General features: G+C 38.9%; 3 protein-coding genes and 1 long non-coding RNA gene across 5 annotated transcripts; 1 reads left to right on the plus strand and 3 right to left on the minus strand.

The window, feature by feature from the left end:
• Nucleotides 1–2,271: 2,271 nt before the first annotated feature.
• abtb1 (ankyrin repeat and BTB (POZ) domain containing 1) lies at nucleotides 2,272–8,282 on the minus strand. Its single transcript, XM_020629506.3, has 12 exons — nucleotides 8,020–8,282; nucleotides 6,765–6,827; nucleotides 6,619–6,674; nucleotides 6,308–6,452; nucleotides 5,981–6,140; nucleotides 5,825–5,870; nucleotides 5,032–5,148; nucleotides 4,728–4,840; nucleotides 4,541–4,639; nucleotides 4,254–4,421; nucleotides 3,338–3,538; nucleotides 2,272–3,063 (listed from the first exon to the last, which is right to left on the minus strand). Exons 1-12 carry the CDS (start codon nucleotides 8,073–8,075, stop codon nucleotides 2,857–2,859), a joined length of 1,431 nt encoding a protein of 476 aa, XP_020485162.1. The 5' UTR covers nucleotides 8,076–8,282; the 3' UTR covers nucleotides 2,272–2,856.
• LOC136181021 (uncharacterized) lies at nucleotides 7,216–8,013 on the minus strand. Its single transcript, XR_010667499.1, has 2 exons — nucleotides 7,663–8,013; nucleotides 7,216–7,390 (listed from the first exon to the last, which is right to left on the minus strand). It is a non-coding gene; the product is annotated as an uncharacterized lncRNA (long non-coding RNA).
• A 447-nt stretch (nucleotides 8,283–8,729) lies between the features above and the next one.
• Nucleotides 8,730–13,467, minus strand: LOC109980933 (deoxyribonuclease-1). Of its 2 annotated transcripts, XM_020629509.3 has the most exons (10): nucleotides 11,838–13,467; nucleotides 11,672–11,754; nucleotides 11,326–11,414; nucleotides 11,154–11,240; nucleotides 10,955–11,067; nucleotides 10,535–10,647; nucleotides 10,183–10,340; nucleotides 9,952–10,048; nucleotides 9,715–9,838; nucleotides 8,730–8,962 (listed from the first exon to the last, which is right to left on the minus strand). In XM_020629509.3, exons 2-10 carry the CDS (start codon nucleotides 11,750–11,752, stop codon nucleotides 8,841–8,843), a joined length of 984 nt encoding a protein of 327 aa, XP_020485165.1. In that variant the 5' UTR covers nucleotides 11,753–11,754; nucleotides 11,838–13,467; the 3' UTR covers nucleotides 8,730–8,840. The 2 variants fall into 2 exon arrangements, with proteins under 2 accessions (XP_020485165.1, XP_020485164.1); XM_020629508.3 differs by lacking the exon at nucleotides 11,838–13,467 and having other exon boundaries at nucleotides 11,672–11,830.
• On the plus strand, nucleotides 13,182–17,215 carry LOC109980932 (intermediate filament protein ON3). The gene is made up of 9 exons (XM_020629507.3): nucleotides 13,182–13,445; nucleotides 13,571–13,779; nucleotides 13,874–13,934; nucleotides 14,247–14,342; nucleotides 14,544–14,708; nucleotides 14,912–15,037; nucleotides 15,425–15,645; nucleotides 16,743–16,789; nucleotides 16,915–17,215. The coding sequence occupies exons 1-9, from the start codon at nucleotides 13,182–13,184 to the stop codon at nucleotides 16,995–16,997; spliced, it is 1,272 nt and encodes a 423-aa protein (XP_020485163.2). The 3' UTR covers nucleotides 16,998–17,215.
• The last annotated feature ends 990 nt before the right edge of the window (nucleotides 17,216–18,205 follow it).

Consider the following 18,205-nt stretch of genomic DNA (forward strand, 5'->3'; position numbering starts at 1 on the left):
ATACACAAACTTTATTTCAAGAAAAAAAAATGGGTCCCTGGTACACTGTTTGGAGCTAAAAAGCTACCAGGAGAGTTACGGTTTCACTGTTGCGACACACCACCATAACTTCTCGCGTTGCATTTTTTTATCCTCAAACTGTTTTCCTCTGAGGACAGTTAGTGTATAGCGTTATGAACATGTACTGAATCTATATATTTCTCCAACTTTCACGTGGCTCTACAAAAAATCCATAGTGCGCCTGTAAAGTCACCACAGTTTATTTAAGTATTAATCCCCAGGGGGTAATTCGAAAATCCACAGAATAGTAGTGAAAGTTGTTCTGGTTTCAACCTAATGGTGTTGTCAAACTAAATATTCTTAGGGAATCACCAGATTTAAGGCGTCATCCTTTGGGGACCATATGTGTACAAAACTTGATCTTAATTAGTCCAGTGGGCTTTAGTAGGTAGTTGAGGTATTTCAGGCGGGAACAAATGGTGAACAGATCTGAGTGCCAAGACATGCTGCTAAACTCTAACTGACAAGCCAAATTTAACTTGCTGTGCTTTCAACTAATCCAACATTCACAGTTTTCATGGTTTGGTCTGTCTCTTTCTGAACTGGATCCAGTGGAGGTGTGGAAACCACGAAAATGGAAGCTTACTGCTATTATAGAGAGAGGTCGGTTTAACTTGTAAACAGTCTCCATGGAAATTGAATGAAGTAATGAGAAAATGAGTCCCTCCTGTACAGGGCATAAATGTCAATTTGCTCTGGCCACAATGTTTGATGTCATTCTTAAATTCAATGAACTGGACATTCCCACCCAAGACTAAACAGAACCATGTTCCTTAGCAACAACCACCCAAAATGTGTAAAGGACTGCTGGGGTAATAACTAATTGTGCTGTTTATTCTTGTCTCTATCAACATGTCGCAGTCAGGGTGCTGGGCTCAAAGCCAAAGGTTTTGTCTAAAGAAGAATAGTGTTTCAGTTGAACTGAACTTTACCATAACAGCAGCTTTGCTCCACAGTGTTGGGAATTGAGCTTACCCTCTGTTCTGTACCTCAGGGGAACATTTTGGTGACATGCAGCTTTTCTTTGACCCTTTAAGAGTGATTGAGCCCACAGGGACCCCAGTTATAAACACATACACAAATTCAAACCACTGCTAACATGTAACAATTACTCACCCTTTATTCCCCTTCCACGACACTCTTAGTGATGTTTTCGGAGATCTGAATGAAGAACTTCTCTTTCACATAGTATGAAGAAGTGTACATTTGTTTTAAGAACCACAAATGCTGTTTCAACTCATCGCCACCGCCACAGTGACAATAAGCTTAGAAATGGCGCCATCTTCAGGTGCTTTCCGCTGCTCTTAAGCTATAAATTCATGGTTTCCTCACGTCATTCACTCACCTGTATCTGTACGTGTAGTCTGTTGTTTAAAAAAATAACTTGTGTTCGACTATCTAGGCCAGGGATGGGCAACTTTGGTCACGGCAAGGGCCACATTCAATTAATTCTTCCTGCCAAAGGGCCAAATTGTAGTATACAAAAACGATCAATTATGAATCAATTATAAGAAAAAATCAATTATGTCTCAAATTTAACTCAGCATATGCCAGTGATCAAATATTATTATGGACGTATTTCTGGTTTTCATGATTTCATGGCAGATTTCAGACATTTTCTTCATGTTTCCAATTCATTGATGTGTAAAAATTGACCTGAGGGCCACGTTGAGGGTTGATGGGGGCCACAGTTGCCCACCCCTGATCTAGGCAGAGCTGCGCTTTGAGCTACATGCTAAGAATATGCTAAGAATTACAATGCTAACAAGGTGACGTCAGGTAAGCATAACTGTCTGATAATTTAAAATACATGTGAAGACAGTATATTCACAGTCTATGGTAAAGCCGTATAATAAAGGGGTTTTAATAACTTAGAGGATAGTAATTCTATGTAGCCATTAATTTCTAAATGTGTCAGCAACTGCAGCTGCAGCATATTCTGTTAACACAAGTGGATACTGATAGTGAAATAAATTCTACTTTCACATACTCTTTTAAAAGTCCCTATGTTTGCTTTATATTTCGTATGTGCTCGCAAGATTTAACGAACAGGGAGTTCATTAAAAAAGGGAATTATAAAACATTTAACTAAACCATTTTGTTTATCTACCAGTATTTCATAATGCCAGGGAGACTACAAAACGGATATCAGGATTTTGGAAAAAATCTTTATTTTCCTTGTTTTGAAAGAAAAGGATATTTCATGCAAACTGCTTTTTTAACTGCTTTATTTTCTTGCGCACACACTGGGTACAGGGCTCCAGGAAATATAGGATTATATTAGTGGTTGGGTGGAGGAATGTTACATCTCAAACATTGAAATACATTTCCACTTTCATGTCATCATGTATACTTATGTCAATCAATTATGTTCTTGTCATGTACTTGGTGGCTTTGTAAGCATCAAATAAAATGACACAGACCTCAGTGCTAGTCCTCAACTTGGTTCAGGTACAATTTAAAAGAACTAAATAGACAGTTAAACAATAACAATAAAATAATGCTTAAAACAAATTCATGCATGTGCAACTCTAAGATATTCTGTCGAAACTCATACAATAATTTGCTCAAAATGAATATTTCGTCTCACATTATATGTTTCATCCAGAAACATTTTTAACAGCCAACTAACATAGTTTTTCTTCATATGCCTCATCTGAACATAAAATAAAAATATATAATCTTTCCAAATAAATTGCACAAAAGAAAGAAAGAAAGAAAACAATGAAACCTACAAACATACAGAAGCATATGTTATCTCTCACTCCCGTTATATCTTCACAACCTGCCAACCCTTCAGCAGTCTATATTAACGCTGCAGAGCAGCTCCTCCAAGGCATCCAGTTTCTGATTGGCCTCCTCGATGGCGCTGTACGTCTGCACGTTGCTGGCGATGTGATAGCGGATCTCGTCTACCAAGGGGACAGAGTCTGTCTCATGTCGCTCCTCCAGTGACGCAGCATCCTCTTTAACGACCTCTGCAAACTCGGGCTGCTCCACCAGCTGTGACATATAGACAGGTACATGTATGTGTGTGAATTTACCGGTAAGTGTAGCTGGGGCAACAGTGAGTTCACAGGCTAATAAAACTACTGACGCAGATACTAGATGCAGCAAAAAGAAGAAATATGTTATCAATATCAATAATTGTTTATATGCAGAAATTAAAGCATCAATTTGAAATTTGTACAATTTAGCCCCAAGCTGTTCTAACCCATATTTGCCAGGACCAACAAACGGGCTCCAGTGTAAACAAAGAGGCACAGACGTCACCTACCCGATCAATGATCTTAGCCATAAACTCTGTGCATTGATCCTCCAGCCGAGAGAGACGGAAAAGCTTCGCCATCTTCCACATGTACAAAACGTTGTCCTCACATATAGTCTTAGCAAGAGTCTTCCCACAAAGACGCTTCAGCCCGGGCAGCAGATACATGTCGGCCACGCACAGCACGTCAAACACATTCTCTGCTGTCAGCTGTAATGGAAAGAACTCCAGTCACTGTCTGATTATAATCATTAATAATAGTCAAGTGACATTACCTTTGTTATTCATTTGCGTTTGTCAGATATAATTATCGACTGTCTGTCTCTTCCTCCCTGGTTTTAGTACATCCGTTTGTTTGTGTTTACAATCTTGAGTTGAATTTCAAACATCCTAAAAATGTGGCCACTTAATATGTAGCTTAAATATTTGCGTGTCACACCCTTCAAAGATAGAAAAAGGGCGTGGGTTTAGGACTGCAACGTTACTGTTGGCTTGTAAAACCAAAAGAGTGAATGGAAAAATACGATACATATCTATGAGCTTACTGATGAACTTCCAAATGCAAGAATACTGCGTGATGTTCATCAATCAAGCCATAGCAACAAAATAAAAGAGGGAATGATTATATAGATGCTTGATATGTGAAAGTGTTATTGTTAATATTTGGGTGGAATAAAACATAAAAAGTGCTTAGAAAAGTGAGAAATATTCTAAAATAGTGTTTGCAGTTGTTTTATAGAAAAAAAGTTAAAGAGCAAAACAAATGTGAACTCCTGTTCCTACATTTTTTTTTCTCAAAAACCAGTTTGTCTGCCATTAATTAGTTTGTAAAGATTTTTTTTAACAGCTGGTAGACTAACAAGTAATTCTTATTTTAGTGTAAACAGATCCATAAACAACAATAAGCCAGAGGCTGTGCACTCACCTCTGTGTCATCCCTGTAGATGTAGTACATGACATGGATAAATATTTCATGGGAAATGTTGTGTAAAGTAATCACTGGCGTGCTGGGCTGAGACTGCAGCTGCTCGCCCTCGCTGAAGTGGTCTTCCAGCAAGGCTTTAAAGTAATCGCTACGTCCGCAGAAAAACGCCTCCAGACACGCACACAAAAAATATCACAATGAATAAAAATGGACATTTTCATTTGAGTGAGAGGATTGGTGCAGCGCTCTGTGATGTGATCAAGGAATGTTTTGTGGCTCGTTTGTACCTTATGACACAGGAAATTAAAACTCTCGACTCGGAAGCAGATGTCAGGATACGTTGGGAAGTGGTCGACTCTGTTAAATGGAAGTTCACCAAATCCAACCTGTGGAGAATAAACAGAAAGAGTGGAATTAAAAATAGACTAATTCAGTCTAAACCGGACGCGGTTAAACGTTTCACAATGCCCTTACCCGCAGTTCAGTGGGAACTGCACAGTCTGCTAACTGAGCCATCTCCTCCTGCAGCTGGCAGCTTTGAGGGTCCAGACTGAGCACCTTCACACAGACTCCTGGTTTGTTGGACACTTCAGAGTGAAGACAAAAAAGAAAATAGACACAAAATGGACAATTTTTATGATAAAAGTGAAACATACTTCACCCAAGCTACCTAAAATACGTGGATGCACTCAAGTTAAAATGTGTTTTTGTGACTATTTGAAAAGTTGTGTTTGACTCTTCTAAACAGTGTGAACAAGAACTCAGAGACCTGACTTACCAAATTCATACACCTTTTTGCATTTATTTTCAAGCTCCTCTATGAGGTCGGTCATTTTGCACTGTTTAGCAAGTCGTCTGGAGTCCTCCACAAGGCTGATGTCAATATCCATACGTCCTGTAACAATAAGAATAACTAAGAATGAGAAATGGGAATCTTACATATACAGTGTTTGATTTATTTGTTTTTATGATTTCTTGTGTGCTTTATGTGCTCCTTTTATTCTACTGATTTGAAGAACTTTGTAACACAAGATAAGAAAGGTGCTCTATAAATGAAGTTTGTTATTATACTATTATTACAGCTTCAAATGTTATTTTCACTTGTGTTAACTAGTGATGTTAAGGTACAGTGGTTTGTGTTCAATGGAAATAACACTTGCTGCAGTTCTATAATCAACTTATTGGTGCTTAAGCAATACTTTCCTTTGTTTCGTGATAACTCCCTCTGTTCATACTAGATGTGAAAAGCTCCCTTCTCTCAGGCTCCCATGACATTAAAAAGGAGGGGGAGGGGGGGTCACAGTTTTGAACTCGAACTACTGGAAGATTCCCACCTCATTAATTTAACTCAGAAGGCCAACGAAGCAAATTAACTTCAGGTCATCTTAAAATGAAGTTTTGCACATAAGGGAGGATACATTATTTTTCTTAAGGGTCTCCAATAAATCCATGATGTTATCTTTGTTACTGGTACCTTACAGAACGATAACAAAGACATCATTTACCAGAAGAATCTTGTAACTGTGCCAAGTGTTGAAGCTTAAATGTATTTGAAGTTCTAATACACTCACCTGTATAGATATATTGCAAGATGGCTCTAAAGGCTGCAGGGTTTATCTGAAAGTCAAAATCGCTTTGATCAGCACAGATATAAAGGGAGAACGTATGTCTGAAATGTTGAATACAAGAAACTACCTACACACATCTTTTAGAATATATCAATTTACCAAAGGGTGTTTGAGGGTGATCAACGTCTTCCCTTTCCATTTAGTCTCGAACATATCAGTGAAGTACTCGGAGCGTGCACTCAGGACACATCTGTGGGCCGTAAATATCTGTCCGTGTACCAGGAACTTGACATCACTTTGTGGACCCTGCTCCAGTAACCTAAAGCAAAAACACATTAATGTTCAGAGAACATGATGTCTACAGGTTTGCATCCAAACTGCAAGCTGTACTGTTGTACTCCATTCCTCTCATTTCCTCATTCTTCTCATTGTAAATTGATGTAACAGCCGAGGGGAAAAAAAAAGCCAACAGGCATCGATCCTTACATGTGCAGAAAGTAGTTGAAATCTCCCCTCTGCATGGCGCGGACACTGACACACTTATAGTCCTTGATCAAACGTCGAACAGAGTCATTCAGAGAGCCGTACATACATCGCTCGCCATCAAACGTGTTGGCTTCAAACTTGGCACCTTGATGAAGAAATACAAATCATGGAGACGAGGGTTATACTACAGAACATTTCAGAGCAGTTGGTATGCTGAGCATGATATTCAAATCAAATCATTTTGACATTCTGCTTTAACTCTGTTGAAAAAAGAAAGTAGCAATATCACTATATCTGAATTGCAGTCTTACCACTAGCCAACAGGTACTGGACCAGCTGCTCATGGCCACAGAGACAGGCATAATACCTGAAAAGGTGCATAAACATTTTAGGTTATTTCAGATTATGATGCTGTGTGAGCCTGAAAGTTAAGACTGCTTGACTTAATTGTACTTACAAAGGAGTGCTGTCCCATTTATCTCTTACATTGAGGTCCACGTCCCTCTGTTCAACAAGGTATCTTAAAAAGACAAGAAAAACAGATAAGCGGTCGGAGTAATTTTCTCAAAAGGCCCTAACAAAACGATGGGTGCTTCAAAATAAATTCTCACACAGCTGCAGAAATGATACACCCTATATGGAAACTACCCTTTCATTTAAGGTTGTTTTTAATCCTATGCTAATCCATGCTTTGATTATCACCATGGAAACATAGTAATGCTAGTAATGTGCACAGTGTCATATAATGTTGAAAGTGCTTGTGCACTATTACATGTTGTACGGTTACACCGTCAGCAGCGTACGTAAGGGTTCTCGCGAGACTATACAGATAGACGCACTTGTATGTGATGTTGGCTGGCGACCGTGGATGTGTAATAAATACAGCTCCGGCTAAAAGTGCATGAAGCCTCTTGTGCAATCTTTTACACACACACACACACACACACACACACACACACACACACACACACACACACACACACACACACACACACACACACACACACACAGAGCAGGTTTCGCTTTGTTTTCCCCTTTAACTGGTTTACAGTAGTCTTGTGTCAGCACAGTGGTTTGTATATACTGGAAAAAAAATGTATATTATTATTATTATTATAGTATAATATGTATATTGGGAAAATATTTGTATATTATGACAAATAATGAATAGCTGCATACAATGACTTCGTGGATTTGGGTTTAAATATTACTTAAAAAAACTGGAAACATACTAATGTTGTGCACAGAGTATGTTTCTATCTCTAAATGAGGACTAATTAAATTGTATTTTATATATTTTTTAAATCGATCTGACACATCTCTGTTATGTACTGTGTTTATAAACTAAGACTCACCTGTGTACCGCTGCGAGCAGGTGGCATGTTGAATATCGATCTAATATTCACATCGGTCTAAATCATGTTGTGTCTGACATTGAATGTTTGCAGAATGGTAACTATCTTATCCTACGTCGCTTTTTTAAAAAAAGAAAGAAAATAAGCAGCTGACCTACAAACAGCTGAAGTTACTGCCTGGGCCATCAAAGCTATAGTTAGCAACACCATCGCTGTTTACCTCAAAACACACTGCAGTTAGCTTTTTAGAACAACGAATTATTCCATTTATTTGACTGTAAAATAAACTTGTACACTGGGAAAGATAACACTAAGAGAGAGAGAGAGAGAAAATACCAGCGGAGTCGCCGTCGTTACCTGACTCTGCAAATGTCGCCCTTTCTGCAACTAATAAACAAATCAAGCACGTCCATGATCTCCGCGGTGTTTTCGGTCCTCTGTAATGCATTTAGACGGCCTGTCGGGCGGACAGGTGAGGGATGAGTAGGCTGAGCTTTACAGTTAAAGCTTAGTAACGTTTGAAGTTTAATAACGACGGGAAATTGGCTGCTGACACACCTTCTTGTGGTTGTTTACAAGCTGGTTGACTGCTCTGTGTTTTGATCGAAGAAAGTGCTGTTATCACGTGACATGTGTCTACTTCGCTTGTGGTCGGAAAAAATGGTACACTCAAGTCCCAACAGCGGGGTAGATGTTTATATCCTCTACTATAAAGGCCAGAGACCACGGTACCGCTGTCTCACACTGACAACAAATATTTGTTTAAACAATTTTTTACTAATTTTACGCATTATATTTTCTTCCTAACTTAAATAGCCAGCCGCTGGAGTAAACGTCATTGAAGTCCTGAAAGTCGGAGCTGAGGCTGCTCACGTGAATGCAGCATATGTCCAGTTCATGGCTTGGGGCCATAGACCGTAAATAAGAGGGTTTAGCCCTGAGCTGAAAAACACACTCTTTAATTTCAACCCATAGTCTGACAAACCAGTATACCTACTAACATCTAAAGACTCAATCCAGTAGGCTTATTTAATTTATAACCTATTGACCTAATACAAACGAGTACATGTTTTTAAAGCAGTATTTATTCCAGTTTCAATATAAATTGTAAATACAAAATATGATAACAGAAAAATGATAAGAATAAAACGAAAGCACAAGTGTTTGAGGTCTTCTATTTATTCTTTCAGATGAAGTGCTGCAACCCGATGTTTTAATAAGGAGATCTGAAGTTGAAGTTTTTCTCGCTCCATCAGGAGGTTTTCCTTCTGCAGTTTCAACACATCAGACTGCAAACCATCTGCGAGGAAAAAAATATACATAAAGGCTATTATTCTTTTTATTATTATTCTTGTGAAACAATTATAATGTTACAGTCAAAGGAAAGAATCCTCTACTAACATGTGTTTAATTATGATTCATCTTATATGGGAAAAACCCCTTACCATGAAGCATGAGTAATACAGATGTCTGGCATGTGAAACATGTTTTCTCTAATAATTAGCAGTACAAATGCAGAGACACTGAAGTTTAGACAAGGGGGTTTACGTTTGAAGGCTTTGTTGTAATGGCTTAAATAACACTTTATACATTTTAGGCTAATTAAAACCTAAAGCCTGCATAAAACGTTGTTGTTGTCCACTAAAAGGCTAAAGTGAAGAGGTAATATTTACAAGCTAGTTTAAGCCACCCGCCGACATTTGTCTCAATTTTTTTTAAACAACTTTTAACAGCAGCTTTTGTGAGTTTCCTGATTTAGCTCTTTTTAATTACATTGGGCTTCTATCTAATATGGGGTATATTAAGCCAATTATAATGTGTGGATATTATTTAAAAAAAAGGTTAAATGAAACCTTTATTATCAGCTGTGAATTTGTAAAAGAAAGAGGAAAACACTCCCAAATACCAAGCATTTCTCCTGTTTGCAACCCTGTCATTCAAAGAGGCCATACTGTGCTGTAAAATTCAAAGGTTCTAAACATGAAGCACAAGTGTTGGTCTGCTGTATTCTCCTTCAGACAAGAGAGAGTAAATCATAGTTTTGCGCTTTACCTGTGACAGCTCTGTTCACTGATGCCCGCTGGGTGTCACATATTTGCTGGCTCTTTGTCACCCAGAAAAGAGGAGTGCTGCGTAATTCTACCTCAACGGGGTAGTGGTCGCTCACTCTCAGGGCCTGTGTGATTTTGCATGCATAAACTGAATGTGGAACTTTTCTACAAAAACAGGAGCAGCTATACGTGTGGGAAAATGCAAATACTGTGTTGGTTTCTATGAGGGACACCTTACCATTTCTTCAGTCATCGCAAACTCTTTGTGGAAATTAAATGGTTTGGCTGAGTTTGGCACAATGGCGGCAAGCATATCTTCTCCATACACAACAATCCTTTTGAGAGAAATATACTAGATTATACATTTTCTTTTTGTTTTTAAAAGATTGTACGGGGCTAATTCTTAATACTCCTGCAAGAAATGGTTATTTTGGAATTGAATGTATGGAGGTAATTACAGTGCACTTGCCGGTCGTAGCTGTGCTCGTTTGATGTGTTTGCAGTCGTGTCCACGTCATCACCAATCAGCCAATGGAAATTCTTATCGCTGCGAATACGGATGTCTTTCATTTCTTTGGAGGTGACATATATTCCATCAGCATTGAAGTCCCCCAGGATCATTATGTTCTAGAGGAATTCAGAGATGGTTATTTAAGCAGTACAGTCGATGCTCACATCAGTTCAGAGAAATCAGAGAAATCCCTTTAAATGTAGACACGGTACATCATTATTTATAGATCATTTATGAGCCATATAGAATGAAATAAAAGTATGCAGGTGTAGTGATGAACCTTGAAGCTTTTAAAGGACTATTCACTCACATCAGTTTTCCACTTGGCTTTGACCTCGAGGAAGACCTCGTACAGCTCGTCAAGCTCTTTCTCCGAGTCCCACGCCCTGGTGTGCACCGGAATCAGCACTATGTTCTTCAACACTGCAACCAAAACAGTCCTATAAACTCCAGATCTGTCCTCTGATAACATGCCCCATCAGGGTGAATTTAAAAAGGTGTAGATACACAAAGCAGACACCCAGACCGATTTAACTTGGTAAACCTGCTCTGTGCTCCTGTGTGTCACCTGTCACCTTAAATCAGATTCATTCAGCTTAAGAAAACAACCAGGCACATACAAAGACATGACTCAGAAATACCACAGTCTTCTCATCATGTCATCATAACGTCTACAGCAACTGAAAACAAGCATCATATTAGTACCCATAAACTTCCTGTGAGAGACAACCTGTGTTTCGGGGTTTGAAGTGGAGAATATACGGCTCCCTTGCAAAAGCATCCATGTCATCCTCCTGATTGTCTTCATACTGATAGCAGTCGATCAGATCAACAACATCATCCCTGACAGTGGAAAAGAATGCTTTTAACTGAAGCTGTTTATGATAGAAACAAAGAGGACAATGTCTGGCGATAAGATTCAATCTCACCTGTACAGAAACATAAACTGTTCCTTGTATCTGTTCCGGCCCAGGCGGGTGCTGAGCTGCAGACCGTAGTGATGTCTGGTGTTGACTCTGAGACAGCACAAGATCAGCACAAGTAAGCATAAATAACTATAGGCCAAGACAATCCCAGCTAGACATAAGAACATAAACGTACCTGTTCAGCTCTTTTATGAAGAGTTTCACTGAATCTCCGCTCACATCCACAACCTCCAGAATCAGTATGATGTCATACTGGGACACAATCTACAGAGGATAAATCAGGGAAGGAAGGACGTTTTTTTGTATTTTCATTCTTCACAATATTTTGTTTGATGTTTCCTCTTGGCTGATTCCCAAAAATCACATTGGTGATAAGACCCATGTGTTACCAAAACACAAAATTGAAGAACAACAGATCTTTTTTGTTTACCGTTTTTGCTGAAACCGACCCCCTGATGCCTCTCCATTAGCGTAACAATACGGCAGGCTACATAACAATACCAAAATGAGATGTTCTTTACCTTAATTAGAGCTGACAGGACATCTGGATCAGCGACTTTCGTCAATCCAAACCTCTGAACGTTGAAAGAGGCGATCTTCATATCTGACAAGAGAGGAGCCAATGGAAAAATTACAACTAATCCATTTTCCTTTAATATACACATACACACAAAGTCTTGGCTTTACCTTCTATAGAGGTCCTACTCCTAACAAACGCTGAGAATAAAGCTACAACAGGTTGAACAACTGATGCATTTTAAAAGTTGTTTTTTTTAAGCCGATGATTGCGTAAGTGGTGTGAAAGGGAGGAGAGCAAACACTGTGACAACAGGAGGACAGCCCAGATTTTGGTTTACAACCAGCTGTCACTTTAAATGATAAATGACGCCACATGTATGGAAACAACAATCCCTACATTCTGACTTAATCTTTTTTCTTTTTTTGACATGACTATGCTTTTTAAAGGATGAAACAAATACATTTGTAAAAACACATTTGAAGACGGTGACAGTTTTCTTTTCATCATGTCAAAGCTCATTGACATGATGCTCCCAAAACAATTACATGTCTCACATTTTTTACACCTTTGGGTGCATTTTCTGGATAATCTACAATCTACACATTATTATTATTATTGCCTTTGTTGCCTTATTTTATAGTTCACTCAATTAACATTTTTTTCTGTCAATTTTTTTCCCCATGAATCAATCTGTGACGTGAGTTTCATCAATAAAACGTCAGAGGCTCATCATGAAATATGTCGATCAGTTTTCACCAAAGCCCAAATAATGTCTTTTTATCATTTCTAAACATTGTTTTGACCAAACCTCAAAGATATTTAATATACTGTCATTCAAAAGGACATAAAACACACATTTATAGCATTTAACATGCTGGAATTACTTGTCTCATCAAAAGTCCTTATATGGACAAAGTCATTAATCAAAAAAGGCAACTTTAGGAAATTTGGAAAATCTTCGATAACAAGCTCCACCTACTTTTCATAGATTGTGTGAGATCTTGCTGTTTTAATTCACACTTATTTGTCTTTCACCACCTTTTGTTGTCTGCTCTTTTACTGCTCATGCAGCATTACTTTGAACCATCTAACTCGGACATGGATCCAATTACTGTATCTATCTGGATTCCAGTCATGCTCTGATTACAGATTTTGTCACTTGATGCTTCCTTGTATCAATCACTAACTTTTCTATCCTTAATCAGACAGTGCTGTCTTTGATGAAACACCTGTTGGGCATTGCTCAAATACCTGAAACTGCAAAACATGGAAAATTTCTTGCTCAACAACAGAAACAATGCAACTTTCACAGTGGAGGTAGGTGGGAGAACAGGAGGCATGTGTCTGACTGGTTAACCCACATTGAAAAGCCACATATCTCCGCTATCATGCCACACCCAGAGGCCTATAAAGAAGCAACCAAAAGATAAGAGATGCACATTTGAGCTCAAACACGGCTTGAGCTCCTGTCCATCCTCTCCAGAAATAAATATCCACATATCATCACTGCCATGAGTCTGAGGAGCAAACGCAGCACTCGCCCAGGACTACACATGTCCTCAGGGGGCTTCAGTACCAGGTCCATGGGATCCAACTCCTTCTCCAAGATCAACAGTGGACCACATCAGGCAGCCATGATTACAGCCGTGACCATCAACAAGAGCTTGTTGAACCCGCTGATAATAGACATTGATCCCAATGTCCATGCTGTCCGCAACCAGGAGAAAGAGCAGATCAAGAGTCTCAACAACCGCTTTGTTTCATTCATTGATAAGGTAAGAGTAAATCCCCTGTCTTTTACATTTAAATCCACTTAAGATACTTTATTTTAGGCCAAATATATACATAAAAGATGTTAGGATCTGTTTGATTTTGTTGGTGCCTCCTCCTTGTGCAACAGGTGAGATCCCTAGAACAGCAGAACAAAATGTTAGAAACCAAGTGGGAGCTGCTGCAGGGACAGACTGAAGCCTCCTCTGATGTGGAGCCCATGCTGAAGTCCTACATCAGCAATCTGCAGAGACAGCTGGAGTTCATCAACAATGACAGACAAAGACTGGACATGGAGAACAATGTCATGCACAAAAATGTGGACGACTACAGGACCAAGTAAGAGAATCCCCTTGAGCAAAATAGGGAACTAGAGCTAAGATGCTTACTGATAAGACTTGCGGGACTAATGTGATATTTTGCACTGTTTCAGGTATGAGCATGAGATCAACCAGAAGAATGATGGAGAGAATGAGTTTGTCATGCTAAAAAAGGTGCAGTATAACATGATAGCTATGATAGACACTTTTTTTTCCTGAGTGTCTATAAAACTGATTGATATAACTTTTTTATGCAGATTAGGATCTGAACTATTTGTTTTGTATTCCATTTCATTCATGTTTTTTAAAGTCATTCTACTGAGATGTTTGGTATCATCTGAAAGCTACAAATCAAACAATAATACAATCTCAGCTGCACATTTTTAAGTTATTGATTAAAAAAATGAATCTGTGTCTATTAAATAAAAATGTAATAAACCCAGGAAAGGTATTTCTTACTGTTCTTGTGCTTTTTTTTAATTTCAGGATGTGGACGCAAGCTACATGTCCAAGATAGATCTAGAAGACAAGCTGTCCTTGATCAGTGATGAGTTTAAATTCCTCCAGACTCTGTATTACACGGTACATAACCACTTGCTGAAAACCTTCACAGAATTTCTTAAAACTCATATCAAAGAAACATTATGTATGGATTTGTCTTCTTACTGTAGCTGTGTGTGTGTGTGTGTGTGTGTGTGTGTGTGTGTGTGTGTGTGTGTGTGTGTGTGTGTGTGTGTGTGTGTGTGTGTGTGTGTGTGTGTGTGTTGTTGTTGAATGAAAAAGGAGCTGCATGAGCTTCAGGACAGCCTGAAGGAGACCTCTGTGGTGGTGCAGATGGACAACTCCCGCGGCCTGGACATGGAACAGATCGTGGCTGATGTTAAGGCTCAGTATGCAGATATTGCCGCCCGCAGCCGCGAGGAAGCTGAAAGCTGGCACAAAAACAAGGTGATGCTCTTAAATATTTCCCTGTTGTTGTTGAACAAGATTAGAATGAAACCAGAAAAATGAAAGGGGTCAACAGTTTAGAAGAGCTCATAAACCTACTTAAATACCTTGACTTTTTGAGTGAAACCACTCTTGTCAAACCTGTTCTTCACTTTTCTCACATGTTTCTTCCTCTGTTTTTTTTTTTTTCCTAACTGCACCAGTTTGACCAGAAGAAAGCTGAGGCCGACCAGTATAGCAATGAGCTGCGTAGCTCCAAGGGGGAAATATCTGAGCTCAACAGAATGATCAGCCGCCTGCAGAACGAGATCCTAGCTGCAAAGGCACAGGTCAGTGAAAGGTTTGGATAATGGCTGATACAGTATGTGGCAAGTCAAAGTTTAATGGACTTGTCTGGGCTTGATATTTTCCAGGTAATTGAGTTATCTTTGCTAATAGGTGCTACAATCTGTAAAATAAAAGGAATGCAAACAAACTTTAATAAAAAAGCAACATCTTTGGAGCTTAATGTTACTCTTCAAGCAGCACTTAACTGATTCAATCTAACTTTATGAAACAATTTCTGACAGTGTGCAAGTAATTTAACATTTTCTTATCTCAAGCATTTGTGACATACCTCAACGTCAATGAAACATCTGCAGTCCCATGTTTTAAGGTGATTGACAAGAACAGTGCTTTCTTCCTGCTTATATAATCCTGCCTCACACGTTTTTCAGCGTGCTAACCTTGAAGAGCAGGTAGCCGAGACAGAGCTTCGTGGTGAGGAGGCTGTGCAGGATGCCAAGGCTCGCATCAGGGACCTGGAGCTGGCTATGCAGAGGGCTAAGCAGGATATGGCTCGGCAACTCAGAGAGTACCAAGAGCTCATGAATGTCAAGCTGGCCCTGGACATAGAGATCTCCACCTACAGGAAGCTGCTGGAAGGAGAGGAAGAAAGGTGAGTTGTATTGAGAATCAGAGTAGTGACTATTTCTCTTGACATACCTCATTAAATGCAAGCTATTTAGAGCTTTAATTACCAAAAAAGCTACACTGGAACCTTCCAGAAAATTATGCCTCATCATTTGAACTTGAGTTTGTTTTTTTTTTTAAAGATTTATTTTTGGGCTTTTTATGCCTTTAATGGAGATATAGGACAGTGGATAGAGTCGGAAATCAGGGACAGAGAGTGGGGAATGACATGCAGGAAAGAAGCCACAGGTGGGATGTGAACCCAGGCCGCCCGCTTGAGACGACAGCCTCCATACATGGGGCGCGTACACTAAGCACTGCGCCACCAGCGACACCTGAACTTGAGGTTTTTAACCAATTCCACTGTTGTTTCTTGTCAAAAACCTGTTACCTGCACGCCCCAAAATGCATTTTACCACCAACAGTACGGTTAGAGAGCGGGGGTTCAGATAAAAATAAAAAAATAAATTTACAGCAGAAATTAACATGTCTACAGCCTGGTCCAAAAACTGAAATTGGTCTGACTAGCTCATGTCTCGATCATAATACACTGTAGGGGGGGGGGGGGGGATTTTGATAACTAATAGGTTTCAATTTTATAAAATATAATCGTTATTCACAAAAAGGAGCGCAGCTGAACTGATTGACGGGTGGGTGAAATGTAACGGTTTGTCAAGAGGCTTAAAACCCGCCTAAGCTCCTACTCTTAGCATGGCGCTAGGATGACCAAAAGTTAGGGTGAGACAGTATTTCCAGCATGGCGACTGCCATCAATGGGACCCAAAAGCCCCCCTGCAGTAACGGGTGGGTGATGTCACTCAGGCTTCGTCTATCAATATTTCCATGCTAGGTTCAAAGGTAGTGGCACTTGAGAGCTTTTGAGAACAGTTTTTGCAGGTTGTGTTTTTTCTGCTGAAAATGGCCAGAATGGGGAAACAATCCAGACACAAATTTCGGACAGTGCCGATCTGGAAAACCTGGAAACAGATTTACATGTATTTATTTGTAGAGCTCTATTATTTAATATGTGTTTACTTAGTTAGTAAATCAGTTCTGTTCATTGTTTTCCTTTTCTCACTGCAGAATTGGACAGGACTCTATTCTCAGCATCCAAACAATGCCCACAAAAGGTAACTACCATATATTTTAACTAAAGACAAACCCATTATAATCACTGTCCTATATGTATTGTTGTAATAGCACCTATGTTTGTGTGCATTTCTGTGATTTTTTTTAACTGTCTTTTACCCAACAGCCTACCCAGTTCACAACCAACTCCAGCGAAGGTCAAGCGCAATTCTCGTCAAGACAACGGAGACTTCTGACAGAATGTACTAAATAGTGAAGATAATACTAAAAACATAATTCAGTGCCGCAACCTGCTGGATAACTTTGGACATTTTATTCTGACGTTAACATCAGGCTGTAATTTATAATAAGTTACTTGCAGCACTTAGCCAAATCTGTTTGTCTATTGTGTAATTTCCTTCTCATCGTATTGAATTTCACACCATCTGCCTCTTTCTGTGTTAAAAATAAAGACGTACTCAACTGCATTGTATTTTTCTTCTTGGGTTATATTTAAGTGTACAGTTGTATAAGTAGTAGTTTAAATACATGTAGATGTTTTTTAGTCTTTACAGTTACATACAAAGTATTGCGGATAAAAAGGTAAAAGTTGCGGGTGTACAGGGGCTTGTCCAGGCTTTTAATTTTAAGATTTATTTATGGGGGACAATTGTGTGCCTTTATTTGATAGGACAGTATGAGTAGGAAATAGGGTAGAGAATGGGGAATTACATGAAATGTGCCACAGGTCATACTAGAAGCCGGGCTGCCCGCTTGAAGGACTTACTACTAACAAAGTATATAGACGTTAAAGACCTGTGTAAATATTTTTCTAAAAGTAACACAACAGAATGAAAACATTAAGCTTGATTCTTTAAGGGCTCAAAAAGATGTTTGACAAAAGTAACAAAGAACTTTTTTGTTGGCATCATTGGTTGATATGATGCCAAACGTTGATAACACATATACTATTGTTTTCAAATACGTGTATTTCTGCAAGTTACACAGTGTCTGTGGACACGAACCTGCAGGTAATTACTTGAAGCATCACTTGGTGCAGCTTGTACAAGCTACATAAATTGTTATTACCGGTGCTTATCTAGACTATAAAAATACACAATCATTTATTTTATTGTTATTTTTCACCAACATAATCCGGGTCGGCAATTTATCTTAAAGTGACAAATAATGAAATTAATTGTAGTTTAGTAAAAAGTTCAGTAGGCTAAATGTTTTTAGTGTAGTAAAATAATAAAGTGGCATAAATTGGTCATTATCGTTCTTGTACAAAAGTAGGCTTAACAACTTTTTTATTCGAGTGTTTGTCCGTTTGACTATCAGTCCTTCTAGCATGCTTCTTCTGCCCAGTACTTTATGTGGAAACCATAGATTAAAAAAAATAAAACCAGCTAGAATGAACAGTACTCAAACGGAGTCTTATGTTATTGACTTCCGGTTCTGTCGCCTGTAAGGCAGAG

This window comes from Labrus bergylta, chromosome 12 (assembly GCF_963930695.1).
Source record: "Labrus bergylta chromosome 12, fLabBer1.1, whole genome shotgun sequence".
Classification (NCBI taxonomy): Eukaryota; Metazoa; Chordata; class Actinopteri; order Labriformes; family Labridae; genus Labrus; species Labrus bergylta.